Source organism: Astatotilapia calliptera, chromosome 18 (genome assembly GCF_900246225.1).
Source record: "Astatotilapia calliptera chromosome 18, fAstCal1.2, whole genome shotgun sequence".
Taxonomy (NCBI): Eukaryota; Metazoa; Chordata; class Actinopteri; order Cichliformes; family Cichlidae; genus Astatotilapia; species Astatotilapia calliptera.
Window position 1 is genome coordinate 33,124,323 of NC_039319.1, and position 21,783 is coordinate 33,146,105.

Below are 21,783 nucleotides of genomic sequence, written 5' to 3' on the forward strand. Positions count from 1 at the left end.
TCAAATACATTTGAAGGTGTCCTCCCTTCACTTGCATTTACAGTAAATAAGTATCTTAGAAGTAGATTATAACATAAACCATGAGTCAGGTATGGGATAGTGGCTGGTAGTTAACACATTTAGGTTTCATGACACATCCCAGTTGGATTCTAGACACAGGCCCATCCACAAGGCTTCACAAGCTACTGTAGATAGATATATGATAAATGATAAATGGGAGAATTGCTTCGGGTCAGTCCAACAGCTGAAAGCACCTGGGTGTGGTTGGGGATGGGTTAATCTCGACTTCTCAGCTTTGTTGTCTGCATTTGTAATTGTACACTGGATTAGAGCACACCAGTGTACAATTACAAATGCAGACAAGTGTTCAGTTAAATCTATAATAGTGAAAGTGACCAGACCATGCTGAGGGGAATACACCATGAACAATAATCACTTTTAATAAAATGCGATAAGGAGAGGCTTCAGAACAGATTCTGTCAGCGCTGTGAAAACAAGGAAACAGCAGTTGTCTACACTCGCAAAATATTGGCTATTGCAATAGCATTAAAAGCAAGTAATGTAGGTCTGTAGTTCTTTACTGGAAAGCTTTATGTCACGCTAACACATGTGCTATGGTGTAAAATCCAAAGCACTGGCATATATCAAGCTCTAGGCCTAAATGGGAAAATTAGAAGTCGAGTGAAGAAGTAGGAAAGAATAGAAAAGTTAAATAGTGAGATAGTGATGATAAATAAAAGAGGCGAGAGAAAAAACAAAATTCATGTTCTTAAAATAGAGGTCAAGAAAGCCCAAGAGCCTGGACCTCAAGGTCAAACATAAACCAGTGCTCATACTTGGACCTACTGTAATACTGCCTGTAATCACTTGCAGCTGGTCAGTGAATCCTTGCCCAGGTCTGTCTGTTCCAAAGGCCTGGGGAGAATTCCAGAGGATTAACAAGCAAACATCGACAGAAAGATAAACACAATGGGATGCAATACAAACTGCATGTCAGGATCTTCATGCTTAATCTAGCAGGTTCGACTCTGTTGGTTTATTTACTTTTTAATCAATTAATGTTTTTTTTTTTACAGTGTCTTGAACATAATATTTGAAAATGCAGCTGTTTCTGATCCCTAATAGTTGCAATGGTGTAGAGGCACCATTGCTTTTATCATTTACAGAAACTGCTAATCTTACCTGTCTAGAGCTTTGCCTTGGTGCTGCTGTCAGGTCTTAGTGGTTGTTGTTTCCGCTGGAGACTAAATATTGATATGAGGCAGGAGAGGAGGAGGGAGGAGAGGGAGGCCCCAGAATCCCTTTGTGTGAAATTTAGGGAGCCCTTTGTCTTCTCTTATTACATCCCATATCTTTAACTCCTTGTTTGGGCTCACAGGTACAGAAGTTTGTCTATGAGCTAATGAAAGCACATTCACACCTCTGCTCACACCACATACAGCACAGCATGCGCTGAAGATTATCAGTGTCATTAACAAGATATCGGAGCTCACGCTCGAGTGAATAAAACAAGCCATGAATGACACAGCAATTCCCTGCTTCTGTAATTAGACCACATATGAAGCCATATATTAGACTGTACCTTGAAGTTCTCAATAGAATCTTCTCATTTTTTAATCTTCTAATTTCATCTGATCTTTCATTGTTGAAATTCTTCCAAACGTTCCTGGTTCCAGATCTAGACAGACTGCAAAACTAATCCACAATGGCAGTGATAACTTTATTTACACAGCACTTTTATAAATACTCTACAGTGAAATACAGAGTAAAGCACATTAAAAACATTGTTTTTATGTAAGTGGGCTTTTTTCTTTTAAAAAATCATAATACTCACTGATACAGTTTGTAACAATAGCTGCCTGTCGTGTGGACGTCCTCTGGGCCCAAGGCCAACCTTGTATTTAATTAAGTGTATGTGGTGACAATGTGTATTTGTTGTGACATAAAGAAATATTTCAGTGACGTTTGACCTTTAGGTTGATGTTATCTCCACTTGCTCTTTAGCAGGGCATGGAATCGCTCACTTCCAGCTGACGCCAGCTGTCAATAAGAGGGCCGGGGAAGTTATCAGAATGGAAATAATCTCAGCTCTTGTCAGCAGCTGTTGACCCTCCTTTTATCTCTTAACCTTTCAAGGAGCTGTTATTACTGGTGCTAGTGGCTGGCTGTGATGAGTGCTATGCATAATGTATGCATGTGTGTAAGTTGCACATTATTAAACAGTATTATATTGTTAAAGTTATACAGATGACATTTAATGGGACTATATATCAGCAGGTCTTATACTTAACAGAGTTTTAATGCATTCTTTTTTTCTTTGTTATTGTACATATCATATCATTATTATGACCTAAAGTAAATCGTGCTACAATGTTGAAGGCAGTTAAGCTCCGACTCCACAAAGAAGCAGGGCCATTCTCACTTGATAGGCTGTGGGATAATATCTGTCACTCTCAGGAGATTTATGTGAGACTGAGATCAGTGTGAGACCATCATCTGCTACAGTTGATCCTGGCTGCAAGCAATAGCAGCACCCTGAAAGCCGTGGCTGTTCTTCTCGATCAAGTGCCGCATTCTCGGCAGGAATTTCACACAGTTATCTTTGTCCTCAAAGTTACAATGCCATTTAAACGGGGCTGTAACCATGGGGCCAGCTTTTGCTAGCTGCTGCCTGATAATGGGAGGTGCCTTTTACAGTAACCTTTGCACAACACGACCGATTCAGTGCGATGCTGAGCCCTCTGGTGTGGTGTCATCATTGCCTTTCAATGAATCTCAAGCATGTCACCTGTGGCAGACCTCTGTCTGTGTTACTCTGCCCTTGTTGCCTAGTTGAGCTCAAATGCTTATGCTCTTTATTTAGACCGACTTACTCAGTATGTGATGTCTGTTTTTGTTACCACAAAGCTCATTCTGTGATAACTACACACAATACGATGCCTCTCCCTAAGCTCCTAGAGTAATTGAGAACCATACATAACGTACTTCTCTAAAATATCTCCCCAGATACGTTGTGCGCCGTCTTTTGTGTTTCAGCAACATCCTTGGGATGGGAAAATATTCAAAGGATGCTTTTTTGCTCTAAGTAGGGATTACATGGTTACACATTTTTCACTAAGGCTTTATTTGGGGTTATTTTCAAATTTTTTCTCATTTCTGTTTCCACTGTTGTTTCAGTTTTTAGTTTTTATTGCAGTTAGCGTTTGTTTTTGGTGGGTTTCGTAATTATTGTTATCTAAGGGTGTTTTTGTAAATTTGCACAATCTTTAGAAAAATAGATAAAACATAAAAACTACTTCTGGCTGCATCACATATTTGTTTTGCTAGTTTTATAGCAGATACTACAAACTACACAATAATTGTTTTAAATTGCTAAATTACCTATATTTCGTAAGTACAAAATTTTGCTTCAGTTAGTTTTCATTGTTAAAGTTATTATTATTAGTTACTATTACTACTTATTATTATTTTTATTTTTTTCACACCTAGTTTATAGTTGGGTTTTAGACACTACAACTACCTTGGGTTTCAAGCTGACTTACTTACGTTTCAATCTGTAACTCACTTATTTCTGATCATATCAGATTAAATTATTCAAAGAATACACAAACAAACAAAACTGATACATAATAACTCACTTAAATCAACTCCACTCTGAATTTTAGCAAAAAAAAAAAAAAAAGATAAATTCAGTGTTGTCATCTACTTGTCTCACACTACACTTCCACAGACATACATAGGGGGTTTTAAAACAGGGGGGGGGTTTCTAATTCCTTTTTTATTAAAAAAAAAAAAAAGAATAGCACTACTAAGAGCACGCCAAGTACAAGAGTTCATCCAAAAAGTCTAAAATATTCTAGAAAAGTTGATGACAGGACAAATTTTACTTTGAAAATCTCATGTATGTGTGGGCAGGGCCTTAATAAAGATTTCTTGATCTTTGTATTTTTTATCTAATTTTATTTAATCACCATGTATAACAGTGATGTGCAGAAAGAACAGCTTTTTGTTAGCATCTGTCCTATGATGAATATATACACATCTTAAGGTTTTAATAAAATACATTTTTGGTAAGAGTTTTTAGACCCCTGCAGGATCTGTGTAATTGACACATCATTTAAATACATTTAAACATTCTTCACCCTGTGCTAGTTCTGCCTGTCTTAAATGAGGATGCCTCTGTTCGGTACGACATGTATTGTTCCTGCAACACAAGCACACTTAAGGGATGATGACAGAGGAATTCCTCCCCATGTCTATTTACAGATTGAATTGTGGTCCCCTGGCTGCTTGAGGATACCTATGATTAATCACGGCACTGCATGCACGGAGCTCCTAATATGGCCTCGTTGGGAGACTCCATCACTGATAAGACTCTATCCCGCTGATTTCTATATTACCCTCCACCACTCATTAACCACCTCCCTTCACTAACTCCCAGCCCAACCAGACACAAAAACATTCCTGGGCCTTAAAGCCCTCCTCCATATTTGGCAGAGGGGCTTTGCTTATAAGGAGAACTCATGGTGAAACTCCAACAGGTCACCGTTCTATCTCAAGGTAAGGCGTGAGGACGGGTGCTCACAAACAGAGAAATTAGATCTTGATGCTATAGGCTTATCTGTGCTGCAGACCAGTCTCACCATTTTCCATTATATCTTTCCTCAGGACCAGTACACCTCAGTCTTCTCAGTAAGGATAAAGGTAAGCGTGTGTCCAAATGGACACTGGAGAAAAATGGAAATATAACGTTATGTAAAAAATTTAGGAAAAGAAAAATCTTTATCTGCAGCATAAGTAATTTGTCCCTTTTTGTTGTACACAAGGTGAAAAATGGGTGATGCTGCCATGAAAGAATTTGGGGCAGCGGCCCCTTACCTGAGGAAGTCAGACAGGGAGCGTCTGGAGGCCCAGACTCGCCCGTTTGACATGAAGAAGGAGTGTTTTGTTCCTGACCCCAGTGATGAATATGTGAAGGCTTCGATCACCAGCCGTGATGGGGACAAAGTCACTGCTCAGACTGAGAAAGGGAAGGTGAGTGATTTGTTGGCACAGCTGTTCTTCATACAGCTGGTTTCCTAACTAAGACCAAAATGGTGTGAACTTATTTTTCCTCTAACAAATGTAGTATAGATACAACCAGAACAGTCTTTTTCTCCATGACACAGCTGAGCTCAACAGCTGAATTTTGTTTATTTTGTCAAACACACTCAGAAGCAAGAGTACAATAAAAATATATTTCAATCAACCTTTTTCCACTTAGGATAAACTTTGACACCTCAAGGTAATTATGTGTACCATTTTTAGGACCAAGTAGTAAAAGGTACAGCTTTACATAATTTCTTCTATATTTTGAGATGCAATATCAGCATACAGTGGCTGTAGCTCAGGAGGTTGGGCAGGTCATATACTAATTGGAAGGTTGGCTTTTGGTCCCTGGCTGCTCCAGTCTCCAGTATGCATGCCTAAATATCCTTGGGCATACTGAACGCCAAGCTGCTCTCTGATGTGTTCACAGGAGTATGGATGTGTGTGAAAGTTAGATTTTTCTTGGGTGTAGAAAAAGTGCTTGTATTAATCGGTGAATGAGGCTTTGAATGCTGAAGTAGAAAAGTGTTATATACGACATTTACTATTTTACAGCCTCTGTTTGGCTAAAACACACACACACAAAGAAAATATGTAAAATATTTATTTTTTCCTTAAATGTTAAGGTTCTTATACAAAGTGGATTTAAAAGACTCCAACAAGTTCACACTGTAGCCTTGCAGCTGCGAGGATCTGCATTAAGAACTTCCAGACTAGCTGGTTAACTCTAAGACATGAAACGGATAAAGCTTTGAGTCAACAATAAGACTAGACAAGAGCCAGTCCAACCATGAGTGCATTTATGTAATGAATGGGTACTTTTGCAACCTTTTTAACAAGCCAATTTTGTACTGTCACATTAAAGTGGATAGCCATAATTAATTATGTTTGTCAAAGGTACAGCAGTCCTCCAGTGTACTCCTGTTCACCGAACCGACTTAACTGGGTTATACATGCTTTTCTTCGTTTTGTGCTTTTCTTCTTTTCCTCTCAAACTGTTTGGCATAATTCATCCTAGACTGATAGATCTCCTTCCTACAATATTTTGGAAATAAGTCCATATTAAGACCTACTGTGTCCTTTTTTGCAGACTGTCACAGTGAAGGAGTGCGATGTGCACCCTCAGAACCCGCCAAAGTTCGATAAAATTGAAGACATGGCGATGTTCACCTTCCTCCATGAACCAGCTGTGCTGTATAACCTCAAAGAGCGTTACGCAGCGTGGATGATCTACGTGAGCTGACAGCACAACACACTAACTGCCCTCCCACAAATTCTACGTGTTTAACACTTTGCTCTTCTCTTTTCACCAACTATCAGACCTACTCTGGGTTGTTCTGTGTGACTGTCAATCCCTACAAGTGGCTGCCAGTCTACAACCAGGAGGTGGTCGTTGCCTACAGAGGAAAGAAGAGGAGTGAAGCTCCTCCTCATATCTTCTCCATCTCTGACAATGCCTATCAGTACATGCTAACTGGTAATTTACCTTCCATTGTTGAAGCATGTTGAAATTAAAATAAGATTTTGTAGTAAGAGTTGTCCTAAAATACTTATATGTCCTGCTCTTTTACAGACAGAGAAAATCAGTCAATTCTCATCACGTAAGTCATTCATTTTGACTCTGTATGTTTGATCTTGGCAATTACAGTAAATCATACAGTGAGAATTGTACTAAGTGGCATCTGGAAACCTTTCAGTTTTTGCTGACATGCTCGATGGTCTACTTAACCACAGGAATATTAGCTTAAGTGGTGCTTTGTCAGTTTAGTATGTAAATGAAGTCCTTGAACAGAAGATCTTAGTATGGTATATTGGAAAGGTTTAATGTTGGCATCATTTCATTAATTTAATAGGGAAGAAATTCAAAAGAAGGCTTTAAAATGTCGCTAATATCTCTAAAACAGTTAATACGTATTACATATTCTAATGAACTCATATAGCGCTTTTCACTTGTTGCCATAGACAAATCAAGTACAGTGAGAGAGGGTGGCTTATTATAGAGATGACTGGATTGTCTACTTGAGTTCTAGGCGAGGCAACGGGAATAGGGTCTGAGTCCATTCTGGCTTGCTTTGGTGAGGGACAGGCTGACTGTAACGTTTGCAGGCAACACTGTCATCTGTAGTGAAAGTGGGAGCCTTTGGAAGAAAGTCTGGAGAGGTGTGGGTGAATGAGAGCGAGACAGGCGGAAAGGTGAACATGCAAGGAGAAGAGATAGCGAAGGCAGATGAATTTAAATACCTGGGGTCAACCATCCAAAGCAATGTTTTTGTGTACAGGAGAGGCGAACAACAGAGTGCAGGCAGGGTGGGTGGAGACGAGAGCCAGGGGCGATTTGTGACAGAAGGATTGCAGCAAGAGTGAAAAGGATGGATGAAAAGGACCTGCTATGATGTATGGTATGGTGAATAGTTTTAGGTGGCAGAGTTGACAATGCGAAGATTTTCTTTGGGAATGACCAGGATGGCCGAGATTAGAAATGAGCACAGCTCAAGCTAAGCAGCTTGGAGACAAAGTTAAAGAGGCGAGACTAAGATGGTTTGAACATGTGCGCAGGAGGGATGGTGGATATACTGGACGTGCAGGGAACAGCCAGAAGAATAATGTGTCCTGTTTGTTTGATCATTCTATTTGTGTTTTCAGTGGAGAATCTGGTGCTGGGAAAACTGTCAACACCAAGAGAGTCATCCAGTACTTTGCCAGCATTGCAGCTGGAAGTGGGAAAAAGGATACAGGCTCTGAGAAGAAGGTTTGAATCTTCAATTTACAGGATGTAGAGCTTTTCCTGCAGTGTAAGTGTTTTGAATAAAAGTTTTGCTTTTTTTTTCTTAGGGTACTCTGGAGGATCAAATCATCCAGGCTAACCCGGCATTAGAGGCCTTTGGGAATGCCAAAACCATCAGGAATGACAACTCCTCCAGATTTGTAAAGTTTTGTTGATAACAGTAACTCATTTGATTGTTTTTTTATGCTTAGGCTTGTACTGTATCTATTTGTCTTGAGTTTAGACTAGTCAGTAATCAGGCAGAAAGAAACTCATGCTTGGAGTGTTACCCTTATCCCAGATTTTCAGGATTGAAATCTATGTGGGGCGGCTCACCTTTATCACTTTACTAGTTACACTTCCGTCACTACCTGCAGTTACCATGTTTCACAGCTTGGTGAAGTTGTCATACTTCTGAAAGTATAATGTGGTTCCTAAATACTCCAGGTATACAGTAATATTCTGACACTGCCCAAGGCTCTTAATGTTTTTTTTCCTTCGTACATTGCAGGGTAAATTTATCCGAATTCACTTTGCAGCCAGTGGGAAGTTGGCCTCTGCTGACATAGAGACATGTAAGTCCCTTTGCTGTGCTTTCATCCAATTTATTTCTATGTTCGCAATGATCAGCTATCTACATAATGCAAACATGTTTACAGATCTGCTGGAAAAGTCCCGTGTCACCTTTCAGCTCAAGGCTGAGAGAGATTATCACATCTTCTATCAGATCTTGTCTCAAAGGAAGCCCGAGCTTCTCGGTAAATAAAAACCTGAGTTTCGAGAACCAGCAACAACACTCCTGTAGAACTAAAATGAAAAATCCAACTTTGGTTCTCCTTTCAGAGATGCTGCTCATCACCAACAACCCTTATGATTATGCCTTCATCTCTCAAGGAGAGACAACAGTAGCCTCAATCAATGATGCTGAAGAGCTAATGGCCACTGATGTGAGTAGAAATGCAACAATAATCTGCACCTGTGCCGCTATTAAGTCATATTAGTTCAATTAATACTTTGGGTATTCTACATTTAAACCTCACAGGCTGTAAATTCAAATAACACGCAAAAAATTTTCACTCCAGATGTCAGCTTTAACTTTACATTTCTTTTAGGAGTATTTATAACAGAGTGTCATTGAATCATGAAATGTGAGCGAATACAACTTGAACAGACTGGATTAAATATCTGATGTCAGATGACAGTCCGAGTTTAATGCAGGATTTTGAAGGCTCAGAGAGCAAATACCATGTTATCCCTGGATCTTCCCTGTAACTCTACACTGTACACTCTGATACTATGTAAAAATAAGTAAGAAACACCCCTTTTCTAATTTAGGATGCCTTTGATGTGCTGGGCTTTACTCAAGAAGAAAAGAATAGCATTTACAAGCTGACTGGTGCCATCATGCACTATGGGAACATGAAATTCAAGAACAAGCAGCGTGAAGAGCAGGCAGAGGCAGATGGCACAGAAGGTGAGAGGAGCTCTTTCAAAGCCTGAAAGTTAAACGTGTCTGTATCTGATGCTTACATTGAAAGAATTAAATTTGCATGTTTTTTCTTCAGATGCGGACAAATCCGCTTATCTGATGGGCCTGAACTCTGCTGACCTCATCAAAGGTCTCTGTCACCCAAGAGTCAAAGTAGGAAACGAGTGGGTCACCAAAGGACAAAATGTACAGCAGGTAATAAGATGATCAACAGCTGAATAAGGTTTACATTATGGGTTTATCTGTAAATTCTAAAGCTACAGGGGGATTTCTGCATTAGGTGTACTATGCTATGGGTGCACTGGCTAAAGCAGTGTATGAGAAGATGTTTCTGTGGATGGTGGTGAGGATTAACCAGTCCCTGGACACCAAACAGCCCCGCCAGTACTTCATTGGTGTGCTTGACATTGCTGGATTTGAGATCTTTGATGTAAGAATCCTCAATTCAACAACAACAACAACAACAAAAGAAATAACACAGACAGGACAAACACTAGTAATAACAACAAGTATACTGTTGTCACTTTATTTACAGTTCAACACCTTTGAGCAGATGTGCATCAACTTCACCAACGAAAAACTGCAACAGTTTTTCAACCACCACATGTTTGTACTGGAGCAGGAAGAGTACAAGAAAGAGGGCATTGAATGGACTTTCATTGACTTTGGCATGGATCTGCAGGCCTGTATCGACCTGATTGAAAAGGTGAAACACTGTACAATTACATGTTCAGCTAAAACTAATGCAAATATAGTCTTTAACAAACACTTATACTTTCTGTCCTTTAGCCCATGGGTATCATGTCCATCCTTGAAGAGGAGTGCATGTTCCCCAAAGCCAGTGATGCCACCTTTAAAGCTAAGCTCTATGACAACCACCTGGGAAAATCCAGCAACTTCCAGAAGCCCAGAGTTGTCAAAGGAAAACCAGAGGCTCACTTTGCCCTGGTTCACTACGCTGGAACTGTTGATTATAATATCAACAACTGGTTGGTGAAGAACAAGGATCCTCTGAATGAGACTGTTGTGGCATTGTACCAAAAGTCGACCGTCAAACTTCTTGCAACTCTCTTTGCAAATTATGCAGGAGCTGACTCGGGTAGGTTTTAAAAAATTACTAGCATCTTAGTTTACAAGTGATTATTAAAGCATCATGTAATAAGCTACTGGCCCAACCTTCCCCTGCCCACTTTCCCACAAATAACAACTGTATCTTACAGCTGAATCTGGTGGGAAGGGCAAAGGTGGAACCAAGAAGAAAGGTTCTTCCTTCCAAACTGTATCAGCTTTGCACAGGGTAATATCAGTATAACTGTACATGTTATAGATTGGTTAATAGAAACATTATTCCTGAATTTAGGACCTTAAAAGTCATTTCGAATTGTAATGTATTTTGAAGGACAATGGCAATTCTTTTCTCTATGATGTGCTATCAGGAGAACTTGAACAAGCTGATGACCAACTTGAGGTCAACTCACCCTCACTTTGTACGCTGCATCATCCCCAACGAGACCAAGACTCCAGGGGCCATGGAGAACCCTCTGGTGATGCACCAGCTGCGCTGTAACGGTGTGCTGGAAGGCATCAGGATCTGCAGAAAGGGTTTCCCCAACAGGATCCTCTATGGAGATTTCAAGCAGAGGTATTACATTCCACTTCTTGGTCATGTGTCTCTTCAAAGAGAGATTTTAATCTCAAAGAGCTTCAAATCAAATCAAATCACTTTTTATTGTCACATCACATGTGCAGGCACACTGGCACAGCACATGCGAGTGAAATTCTTGTGTGCGAGCCCCACAAGCAACAGAGATGTGCAAACACAACAACACAAACGAGCAAAATACAAGAATGGCCAACCTGAAACTAATAAATATATGTACAATATATAATAGTGTATGCATTTCTGGATGTGTATACTAAATATTTTCCTACGTGTGTGTGTGTGTGTGTGTGTGTGTGTGTGTGTGTGTATACACATTTTTACAAATTAAATAGTAAAAAAATAAAATAAAATAATAATAATAATAATAATAATAGAATATATAAAATATACAGAGTTGAATATGTGCAAAACAAGTGGCATTTATATACAGTGTGGAGTGCATAATGTTGAAGTTCCAGTAGTGAAGCTGAGGTGTCTATGACGAGCTTTTGGGTTAACTGATGTTTATTTAAAGAAGAAAAGGATCACATATTATACAATTCCTTCAAAAATTGTAATACTAAGCTCCTAGACACTTACACCTGTGATTTTACAGATATCGCATCCTGAATCCTGCTGCTATCCCTGAGGGCCAGTTCATCGACAGCAAGAAAGGAGCAGAGAAACTTCTTGGGTCTTTGGATATTGATCACAACCAGTATAAGTTTGGTCACACTAAGGTATCAAAAAAGTCAGAAACACATCTATCTATCTATCTATCTGATAGATTTTGAAATATCTGGTAAAAAGTAAAAGTAATTCAACTCTTCAACACTAATATATTAATGTCATTCGTGCTTCTTAAAGGTATTCTTTAAAGCTGGTCTTCTTGGCCAACTTGAAGAGATGAGAGATGACCGTTTATCCCTCATAATCACGGGAATCCAGGCTCGATCAAGAGGTCTGCTCGCAAGAGTGGAATTCCAGAAGATTGTTGAAAGGAGGTCAGACAGACTTAAATATAAATAAGCTGAAAGGAGCAAAAAAACTGTTATTGATCATAATGAGTATGGTTGTACTAATGGTTGATCTTTGACAGGGATGCACTTCTTGTGATCCAGTGGAACATACGTGCCTTCATGGGGGTTAAGAATTGGCCCTGGATGAAGCTTTTCTTCAAGATCAAACCTCTGCTGAGATCTGCTGAGGCAGAAAAGGAGATGGCCAACATGAAGGAAGAATTCCTAAAACTCAAAGAAGCTTATGCAAAATCTGAAGCTCGAAGAAAGGAACTAGAGGAGAAAATGGTGACTCTTCTCCAAGAGAAGAATGACCTGCAGCTCCAAGTTCAAGCAGTAAGAATGACACCATAGTTATATATTGTTTTAAATGTGTCATTAAAGTGAGCACTAACAAGAATTCTATTTGGTAGGAACAAGACAATCTATGTGATGCTGAAGAAAGATGTGAGGGGCTGATCAAGAGCAAGATTCAGCTGGAAGCCAAAATCAAAGAGCTGACAGAGAGGCTGGAGGATGAGGAGGAGATGAATGCAGAACTGACTGCTAAGAAGAGGAAGCTGGAGGACGAGTGCTCCGAGCTGAAGAAAGACATCGATGACTTAGAGTTAACTCTAGCTAAAGTGGAGAAAGAGAAGCATGCCACTGAGAACAAGGTATGACTAATTTGATATTTCTATTTCTGACAACAAGGGTATGAAAAAGAGTCATGTGTCTAAGCTGTGCACAGAATTTGTAATACCATCATTTACCTGCAACAGGTCAAGAACCTTGTTGAAGAGATGGCTGCTTTAGATGAGATCATTGCCAAGCTGACCAAGGAAAAGAAAGCTTTACAGGAAGCTCATCAGCAAACTCTGGATGACCTGCAGAGTGAGGAAGACAAAGTCAACACTCTGACCAAGGCCAAGGCTAAGCTGGAGCAGCAAGTGGATGATGTAAGAATTATAATGAACTTATCCACTTTAGCTTAACTTTTTGATTGGTGAACCATTTTCCTTTGTATTATGGAGACATTAGTTTGCTTCTTTCTAATAACATTCAGCTTGAGGGTTCTCTGGAACAAGAAAAGAAGATTAGGATGGATCTTGAAAGAGCAAAGCGAAAGCTGGAAGGAGACCTGAAACTGACCCAAGAGAGTCTCATGGACCTTGAGAATGACAAGCAACAACTTGAGGAGCATTTGAAAAAGTAAGCACGTTCACATCCTAAAAGTTCCAAACAAATTAAGTAAAGCTATATAAGTAGTGCTATAAGTGGCCCTTCCTTCTTCCCCACAGGAAGGACTTTGAGCTCAGCCAGCTTAATAATAAAATTGAAGATGAGCAGGCCATTGCCATTCAGCTTCAAAAGAAACTGAAAGAGCTTCAGGTAATGACTTACTAATATGTGATGCTATCAAAACTAGTTTAACACTTATTAGTGAGAAAGTCTTTAACAGTGATTTTGGCTGTGATCTAGGCTCGTATTGAGGAGCTGGAGGAAGAGCTAGAAGCAGAGAGAGCTGCTCGAGCCAAGGTGGAGAAGCAGAGAGCTGACCTGGCCAGAGAGCTGGAGGAGATCAGTGAGAGGTTGGAGGAGGCTGGAGGAGCCACAGCTGCCCAGATTGAGATGAACAAGAAGAGGGAGGCCGAGTTCCAGAAACTGCGCAGAGACCTCGAAGAGGCCACTCTGCACCACGAAGCCACTACTGCCACACTCAGGAAGAAACAAGCCGACAGTGTTGCTGAGCTGGGAGAGCAGATTGACAACCTGCAGAGAGTCAAGCAGAAACTGGAGAAGGAGAAGAGTGAGCTCAGACTGGAGCTGGATGATGTGGTCTCCAATATGGAACATATTGTGAAGACAAAGGTGTGCTAAAATCACATTATTTGGTAATTTTTTTTCTCCAATGTTAACATAGCCATGTTGACATAGATTTAATACATGCATATTGAACATTTGTGTTGAATTTCAGACTAATCTAGAGAAAGCATGCAGGACTCTGGAAGATCAAATGAATGAGTACAAGACAAAGTTTGAAGAGGCTCAGCGCTGCATCAGTGACTTCAACATGCAGAAAGCAAAACTTCAAACAGAAAATGGTATATTTTTCCTTTACTACAACCTACATGTACTTGGTTTGTATGATAGAAAACACTATCCACTTCAATTTTGTATAAAAGTGTTTAAACCTGAAAAACTCAATTGTTATTCTGAAATCAGACAAGGATTTTTGTGTTCTTTGGGTCTTAACAATAACAATCTACATTTACCATAACATTAGGTGAGCTCTCGAGGCAGCTGGAGGATAAGGATTCCTTGGTGTCTCAACTCACAAGAGGGAAAATGTCCTACACTCAGCAGATTGAGGATCTAAAGAGACAACTGGAAGAGGAGACCAAGGTGAAATAAAGTTTCACTGGTGCCGTCTGGTGCTGCCGGCTGACAGCACCAGACGGTTATTTCCTAAAAAGTGTCACCTCTTCATATAACTTTCTTTTAACAGGCAAAAAGTGCTCTGGCCCATGCAGTGCAGTCTGCTCGCCATGACTGTGACCTGCTCAGGGAGCAGTATGAGGAGGAGCAGGAGGCTAAAGCTGAACTACAGCGTGGCATGTCCAAAGCCAACACTGAGGTGGCTCAGTGGAGGGCAAAGTATGAAACTGATGCCATCCAGAGGACCGAAGAACTAGAAGAGGCCAAGTAAGAGTCTGAAATTTAAATAGATGGTTTATTATCCTAAAGAAACTTTACCGTTCGTCTATCAGATCAGCTTTTTGTTTGTATTATGTTCCTACTAAAATGTAAGACGAACAAAAAGTTTGTCTGTTGGATGACCAAGCAGCTACTTGTAGCAGTTGAATTCACAGTTTAGTTATCCACCACACAGCTGCATTTTAATTAAACAGCTCTGAATGATGATTTCTTAAGGAAAAAGCTGGCTCAGCGTCTGCAGGAGGCTGAGGAGGCTGTTGAAGCAGTGAATGCTAAATGTTCCTCTCTGGAGAAGACCAAACACAGGCTGCAGAATGAGATTGAAGATCTCATGGTGGATGTAGAGAGGTCTAATGCTGCTGCCGCTGCTCTGGACAAGAAACAAAGAAACTTTGACAAGGTGAAACACACTGAAGTGTTTGTGACAAAAGTATCAATATGCAAGGTGGCTTCTAAAGCCTTACACTAGAAACAATCTCAGCACCCACAGGGGTTATTTAAGCAGAATATAAACACACATGCAGCGTGTGGTAGTTTTAAAAATCCACAACAGGCTGCCCCCTTCTGAGCACAATTGTTAAGAGTGAATGTGAATGTTATAAATGCTGTCTTTCCTTCAGCACTATTTCTAATATTGGAATAAGTCCATTGGAATAATCAATCTGGCAAACACAGACTTATTGTTGGCCTTTGTTACACTGCAGGTTCTTTCTGAGTGGAAGCAGAAGTATGAGGAGTCTCAGTGCGAGCTGGAGAGCTCCCAAAAGGAAGCAAGGGCTCTGAGCACTGAGCTTTTCAAACTGAAGAACTCATATGAGGAAGCTCTGGATCATCTGGAGACCATGAAGAGAGAGAACAAGAATTTACAGGGTAGGGTCTGCTGGTGGTGTTTGTGCACAAGATCTGTAGACACAGCATTAAACTTTAAAGTCATCCTAATCGCAGTGTTTGACATCCCATAGAGGAGATTTCTGACATCACTGAGCAACTTGGTGAGAGTGGCAAAAGTATCCATGAACTGGAAAAGTTACGGAAACAACTGGAACAGGAGAAGAGTGAGATTCAGTCTGCTCTCGAGGAAGCTGAGGTACACGCTCCGAATAATTAATAAGACATTTTTAAGTAAAACTAACTGCCATTATGTGTAATTCTGCAACTTCTTGCCCACTAGGCCTCTCTTGAGCATGAAGAGGGTAAGATTCTAAGAGCCCAGCTTGAGTTCAATCAAATTAAAGCTGATATTGAACGCAAACTGGCCGAGAAGGATGAAGAGATGGAGCAGTGCAAAAGAAACCTGCAGAGGACCATCGACACCCTGCAGAGCTCTCTTGAAGCTGAGTGTCGCAGCAGGAATGAGGCTCTGCGGCTGAAGAAGAAAATGGAAGGAGACCTGAATGAAATGGAGATCCAGCTAAGCCAGGCCAACAGGCAGGCAGCCGAGGCCCAGAAACAGCTTAAGGCTGTCCATGCACATATGAAGGTAAACTAAAAAAAGTGAAAGAATTTTCAGATATTTTACATTCAAACTGGGTATAAATTTTAATGTGAATAATGTTATCTCATCTAGGATTGCCAAATTCAGCTGGATGACTCTGTTCGGGCCAATGATGACCTTAAAGAGAACATTGCCATTGTTGAGCGACGCAACAACCTTCTTCAGGCTGAACTGGAGGAGCTGAGAGCAGCTCTGGAGCAAACGGAGAGAAGCCGCAAACTTGCAGAGCAAGAGCTGCTGGATGTCAGTGAGCGAGTGCAGCTACTGCACTCACAGGTGAGTTCTGTTTACTGCAACCATGCAGATGTATGAATACTTTTTCTAAAGTGCAGATGGACACTTTTTCTCATATTCTTGCATTGCATACCTTAATAATATACAGAACACCGGCCTGATAAACCAAAAGAAGAAGCTGGAGGCTGATACATCCCAGCTTCAAACTGAAGTGGAGGAGGCAGTACAGGAGTGCAGGAATGCAGAGGAGAAGGCCAAGAAGGCCATCACTGATGCTGCCATGATGGCAGAGGAGCTGAAGAAGGAGCAGGACACCAGCGCTCATCTGGAGCGAATGAAGAAGAACATGGAGCAAACCATCAAAGACCTGCAGCACCGCCTGGATGAAGCTGAGCAGATCGCCATGAAGGGAGGCAAGAAGCAGGTGCAGAAGCTCGAGGCCAGGGTAAGAATCACAAGTACACAAATGTGAAAAATCACAGGTATTTTTTTTAACTTAATTTAGTTTACTGTCTTTTAGTTGATGTGTTTTTACTAAAATTGTAATAAATGTTTATACTTAATGTAAGCAGCTTTAAAATTTGTGGTGGACCAGAGTCTTTGTAGAAAATGATTTTTGCATCTTTTCAGGTGAGGGAGCTTGAGAATGAGGTGGAGTCGGAGCAGAAGAAAAGCAGCGAGGCAGTGAAGGGAATCCGTAAATACGAGCGACGCATTAAGGAGCTCACATACCAGGTCTTTTTTTTTAGACATTTTGAGTACTTAAATAATTAATATTCATATATATTCATATACTTTAAGATAATTGACTCAGTCAGTAATTTCTCAAATCAATTATTATTATTGTGAAATCTACACAAATGAAAACCTGCTATAGTTAATTTTGGACATTGATTCAAGTTTCCTTAACGTCAGCAGCAAGTCCAGGGTGTGACTCTTATTAAAGAATTTAATATCTTCACATTTTTACCTTTACTGTGTTTCAGTTTCAGCAACAGGAAGTTAATAGCACATTTAATGTATAGTTGTGTGATATGAGTAAAGGGGTCTGTGTTCCTGTTACTTCACATAAAATATTAGACGTGCTGCTTTATCTTAGGCAAACATACATTTTCAGTCATAGGAGTCCTCTTATCCTGCCCCTTTATACACAGATTAACAAAATAATTCCCACAGAGTTTTCGGAAATATTACAAAGGTTCATTATTTTCTCTCATCTGTCTCCATGGCTTACTCAGACTGAGGAGGACCGCAAGAATATTCTGCGTCTGCAGGATCTGGTTGACAAACTCCAGCTCAAAGTCAAAGCCTACAAGAGAGCTGCAGAGGAGGCTGTGAGTTTATTCCTAACAAAGTTGTCTCTAACTTTGATTTTTCCTCTTTCTTTTAACCTAAATATTCCTTCCCATACATATACTTTAAGTTTTTGCAGTTTTAAACATAGCTGTTCGATACGTACCATATCATATTTTTGCTGCAACACAAACATTTTGGCTACATCTGTGCCGACACCTTTTATTTTACGATGTGTGGCTTCAAGAAACGTCGACTCCCCCATGCCTCTTAATATTGTGGACTGTGTTGTTTTTTAATCCTGTAGGAAGAGCAGGCCAATACTCACCTGAGCAAGTTCCGTAAACTGCAGCACGAGCTGGACGAGGCTGAAGAGAGAGCTGATATTGCTGAGTCTCAGGTCAACAAGCTGCGTGCCAAGAGTCGTGACGTGGGCTCTAAGGTAAGCGGCTTCTCTAGTTTTCAACCCCTGTTATGATGTTCATGATAACTCATTATCAGTTCAACACGATTAATTTCAAGTTGTTTTTATTCTGCAATTTGTAAAATGGCTCATTAAAAAAGGACACAATAAACACATTCGAAGCGATGCTTTAAAAATCCATTTATTTTGAGTTGTATGGTTTGTTTTAGTGGCATTTACATTAGAGGTTGGTGTCAAGGCTCGGCTGTGTGGCAGGCAGGAGGAGGACCCAAAATGCAAAACTCACACACACGGGGATGAACTCAAAAGGCAGCTTTATTGCTGACAAAAGATAATAGGAGATACAAAACTAAACTGGGAAAAACTAACATAAAGCTCACCAGGAAACACGGGGGAATCACACACAGCATGAGGGACGACGTCACGCTGAACAGAGGGAGACGCAGACAGAAATACACAGAGGGTTAACGAGGAAAGTGGGAACACACGGGGAACACAGGTGACACTGATAATCATAACGAGACAGGGCGGGGTGAACTGAACATGACATGTACGGGCGTGAGAGTCACAAAGTAAACAGGAAGTGCACAGAGGTTCAGACAGGAGGAGAGAGAGAGCACGGGGAAAACACAGACATAACGGGCTGGGGAAACATGAAACAACCACAAAGGAGAGACGAGGGCTCACAGATACACAGAGGGCACACAGGGGGTAAAAGCCATGAAGGGAAAACACTTAGGGAACAACACAACAGGGCAACTCAGAAAACATGGCCTAAGCAAGGAACAAAATACAAGCATAAAAGGAAACTAAGAACACTGGGCCAACATGGCCCAGGACCATGACAGTTGGTTAGTGGTGCAAGTTTATTTTATTAGTATTATTATTATTTTATCATCTCACAGAAGCCTTCTTCATTTGTCTCATTCAGGTGACAGTTTTCACTAAAAATATGTAGTTTTACATGTTTGTTTTTTACGAGGCTAAAAAATAAAAAATATAACAGATATGAGTCATAAAAAGGGCAGAGGTTGGATGTAACAAACAGCTTTAAGCTATCTCCTGCCATCCACTAAATATATGTATAGTTCTTTTTAAAGACCTTGTGATTAATTTGTGTGTTTATATATTTCCAGCTTTTGGACAGATACTAATTTGTCCTCTTATGCAGTGAATGAAGCTTGCTAACATATTTCCTGTGTTGCTTTACTTAGCCATATTTCTACCTTCTTAAAAAACAACAAATTAAAAAAACAACAACAACAAAACAAACAAAAACGTCTAAATTTCCAGTTATAGCATCATAATTCAGATTTGGAATTAGCTAACTCAGTGAGTTAAAGACACGCCTTGAGCCTTAAATGTGGACAAGCTTTTCAAGATTTTTCAGCTACATTTCTGGTCTCATGAAACATTCGTGTTGATTTTGTCCAAGCCGACATGATGCAATAACAGAATCCTGACCCACGCTCTGATGTTGTTTTTGCCAAGTGGTTGTTATTCTCTGATATCAGTGCACTGGACAGCGATCAATGTTGTGATGTCATCATAGAGAGTCCTGCTGATTTATGTTATTTGCTTATTTTACTTATTTATTCTCAAGCTTTGCCTTATTGGTTAGATTTTGCAGTGTGATTTAATAGAGGTGGGAATCACCATACATCCCACGATACGATATTATCACAATACTTAACGCACGATACGATATTATTGCAATTTTTAAAAATATTTTGCGATATTCAGATTCGGTACATAAAGGTAAACTTTATCAATATTCATTTTATCTAATATCAAAGTCTCGCACTCAGTCTTTCTATCATTTCAGTCAGTTTTATTGTTGACAAACTGAACGGTTTGTATTACAGTCTAGTCCAACTTAACTAAATGCAACCATCTGGTACAATTATAGCTATTCTGAACTATGCAATTTATGAAAACTATGCAGCCCATTCAGCAACTGAAGAATTTGAAAGTAAATTAAAACAAAATATAATTTTACATTAAATAAAAAAGTTTTAAACTTAATTAAAATAAAACATGTCTTAAATTAAAATAAGTAAACTGTCATGTTTATTGCTGCCAAAAAACAAGTTAAACACATTTGGACAGTGAAGGAATGTCAGGATTCTTGCTCAGAAAAAGGATCAACATGCTCTGAAGTCAGAGCACAAAAACCTATTTTTGTAACAAAATATCGATTTCTGCTGTCCCTGTATCGATACATTATTAGCAAACAAAATATCACGATACTACACAGTATCGATTCCCCCCCCCCACCCCTATGATTTAATAACATTGACCATTTTCATTTGCAGAGAATACATTCTTGAAAAAAAATCAATAATATTCTGAAATCGAAATATTAATCTTGTAGATTAGAATAGTTGAATAAAATATCAGTTTAAATGTCAAAACAATAAATTCTTCTTGAGGTAGACACTGATATGATGAATTGAGGACTATTATATATAATGTATAATATTATATAACAAAGAATAACAGAATAAGGAAGGTTAAGATGTATTTGACGGGTGGAGGATTTTACAAATTTCCCAAAAGTGCCCCAAATATCCCAAACTCAAGAACATCGGCAGACAAAGCAATACTTAATCTTCATCAGTGTCATAACTGAATTTTAAGCCCAGCTCTCACTGTTGTTGCTACTTGCAGTATTTTCAGTGAATTTGTTGAATGTAAGATCATTGCTGGTATTTAGAATTTAAACATGAAAATAAAATAAATGTCTTTTGAGTAAAATGATATCTACGATAAAAGTAGAGATAAAAACACATTTTTGGCTTAGCTGTAACTTTTTAGCTAGGCAGGTTATAAATATTAGTATAGAATGAAATGATAAGTAGAGACGCTCATCAGCTACACTCAACTATGGAAGCCTATGCTTCTCAGTGACTAAAAGTCTTTTCTATTCAGCTAATATGTATTTTAATATAACAGTGGTTAGCACTGTTGCCTCACAGCAAGAAGGTCCTGAGTTTAATTCCACCATCACGCCGGTGTCTTTCTGTGTGGAGTTTGCATGTTCTCCCTGTGCTTGCGTGGGTTCTCTCCCGGTTCTCTGGCTTCCTCCCACCATCCAAAGACATGCAGTTAGTGGGGCAGGTTAATTGGAAACTCTAAATTACCCATAGGTGTGAATGCGGGAGTGAATGTAAGTGTGAATGGTCGTCTGTGTCTATGTGTTAGCTCTGTGACAGACTGGCAACCTGTACCAGTGTACCTCGCCTCTCACCATGAGACAGCTGGGGTGGGCTCCAGCCCCCCGCGACCTTGATACAGGATAAGCGGAAGCGAATGGATGGATCGATGGGAATATTAGTTTTAAGGCAGCAACTACTGGTGTACTTATTGTCCGACACATTTGAGTGTTGTTAGTCCTCAGTCACTAATCTGTCTCTCATTGTTTGCTTTCTTATCATTCTTCATCACAGAAAGGGCTAGATGAGGAGTGAAACTCACAGACGGCCACCTAAGACCTTTGGGATCTTCTCTATTGGTTCTCCTTTGTCTCCAAAGTAACTGTAGAATAAAGCAAAGTGCATTCAAATTAATGTGTGCTTATTCATTTTTAAGTAGCACCACATAAAGTCGTCAATAATAACATATAAAACTTACATTTC

The 21,783-nt window shown here is 39.8% G+C and overlaps 1 protein-coding gene across 1 annotated transcript; it reads left to right on the forward strand.

Moving 5' to 3' along the window:
- The first annotated feature begins 4,525 nt into the window (after positions 1–4,525).
- Positions 4,526–21,710, forward strand: LOC113010939 (myosin-7). Its single transcript, XM_026150236.1, has 39 exons — positions 4,526–4,560; positions 4,669–4,704; positions 4,827–5,034; positions 6,179–6,322; positions 6,409–6,565; positions 6,662–6,689; positions 7,732–7,837; positions 7,921–8,013; positions 8,364–8,427; positions 8,512–8,610; positions 8,696–8,799; positions 9,188–9,326; positions 9,418–9,536; positions 9,622–9,771; positions 9,877–10,047; positions 10,131–10,440; positions 10,562–10,638; positions 10,778–10,983; positions 11,600–11,723; positions 11,851–11,987; positions 12,083–12,338; positions 12,416–12,658; positions 12,764–12,940; positions 13,048–13,193; positions 13,283–13,373; positions 13,464–13,853; positions 13,960–14,086; positions 14,269–14,387; positions 14,491–14,687; positions 14,916–15,099; positions 15,404–15,569; positions 15,662–15,786; positions 15,871–16,179; positions 16,267–16,470; positions 16,577–16,873; positions 17,059–17,163; positions 17,667–17,762; positions 18,029–18,163; positions 21,595–21,710. The coding sequence occupies exons 3-39, from the start codon at positions 4,834–4,836 to the stop codon at positions 21,613–21,615; spliced, it is 5,817 nt and encodes a 1,938-aa protein (XP_026006021.1). The 5' UTR covers positions 4,526–4,560; positions 4,669–4,704; positions 4,827–4,833; the 3' UTR covers positions 21,616–21,710.
- The last annotated feature ends 73 nt before the right edge of the window (positions 21,711–21,783 follow it).

What these genes read in the sequence shown, in the direction of transcription:
- LOC113010939 (XM_026150236.1), top strand. Translation starts at nt 4,834, where the DNA reads ATGGGTGATGCTGCCATGAAAGAATTTGGGGCAGCGGCCCCTTACCTG. An exon ending in ACGCAGCGTGGATGATCTAC is followed by an intron (nt 6,323 to 6,408) that starts GTGAGCTGACAG and finishes ACCAACTATCAG; the next exon opens with ACCTACTCTGGGTTGTTCTG. An exon ending in AACTGGAAGAGGAGACCAAG is followed by an intron (nt 14,388 to 14,490) that starts GTGAAATAAAGT and finishes TTCTTTTAACAG; the next exon opens with GCAAAAAGTGCTCTGGCCCA.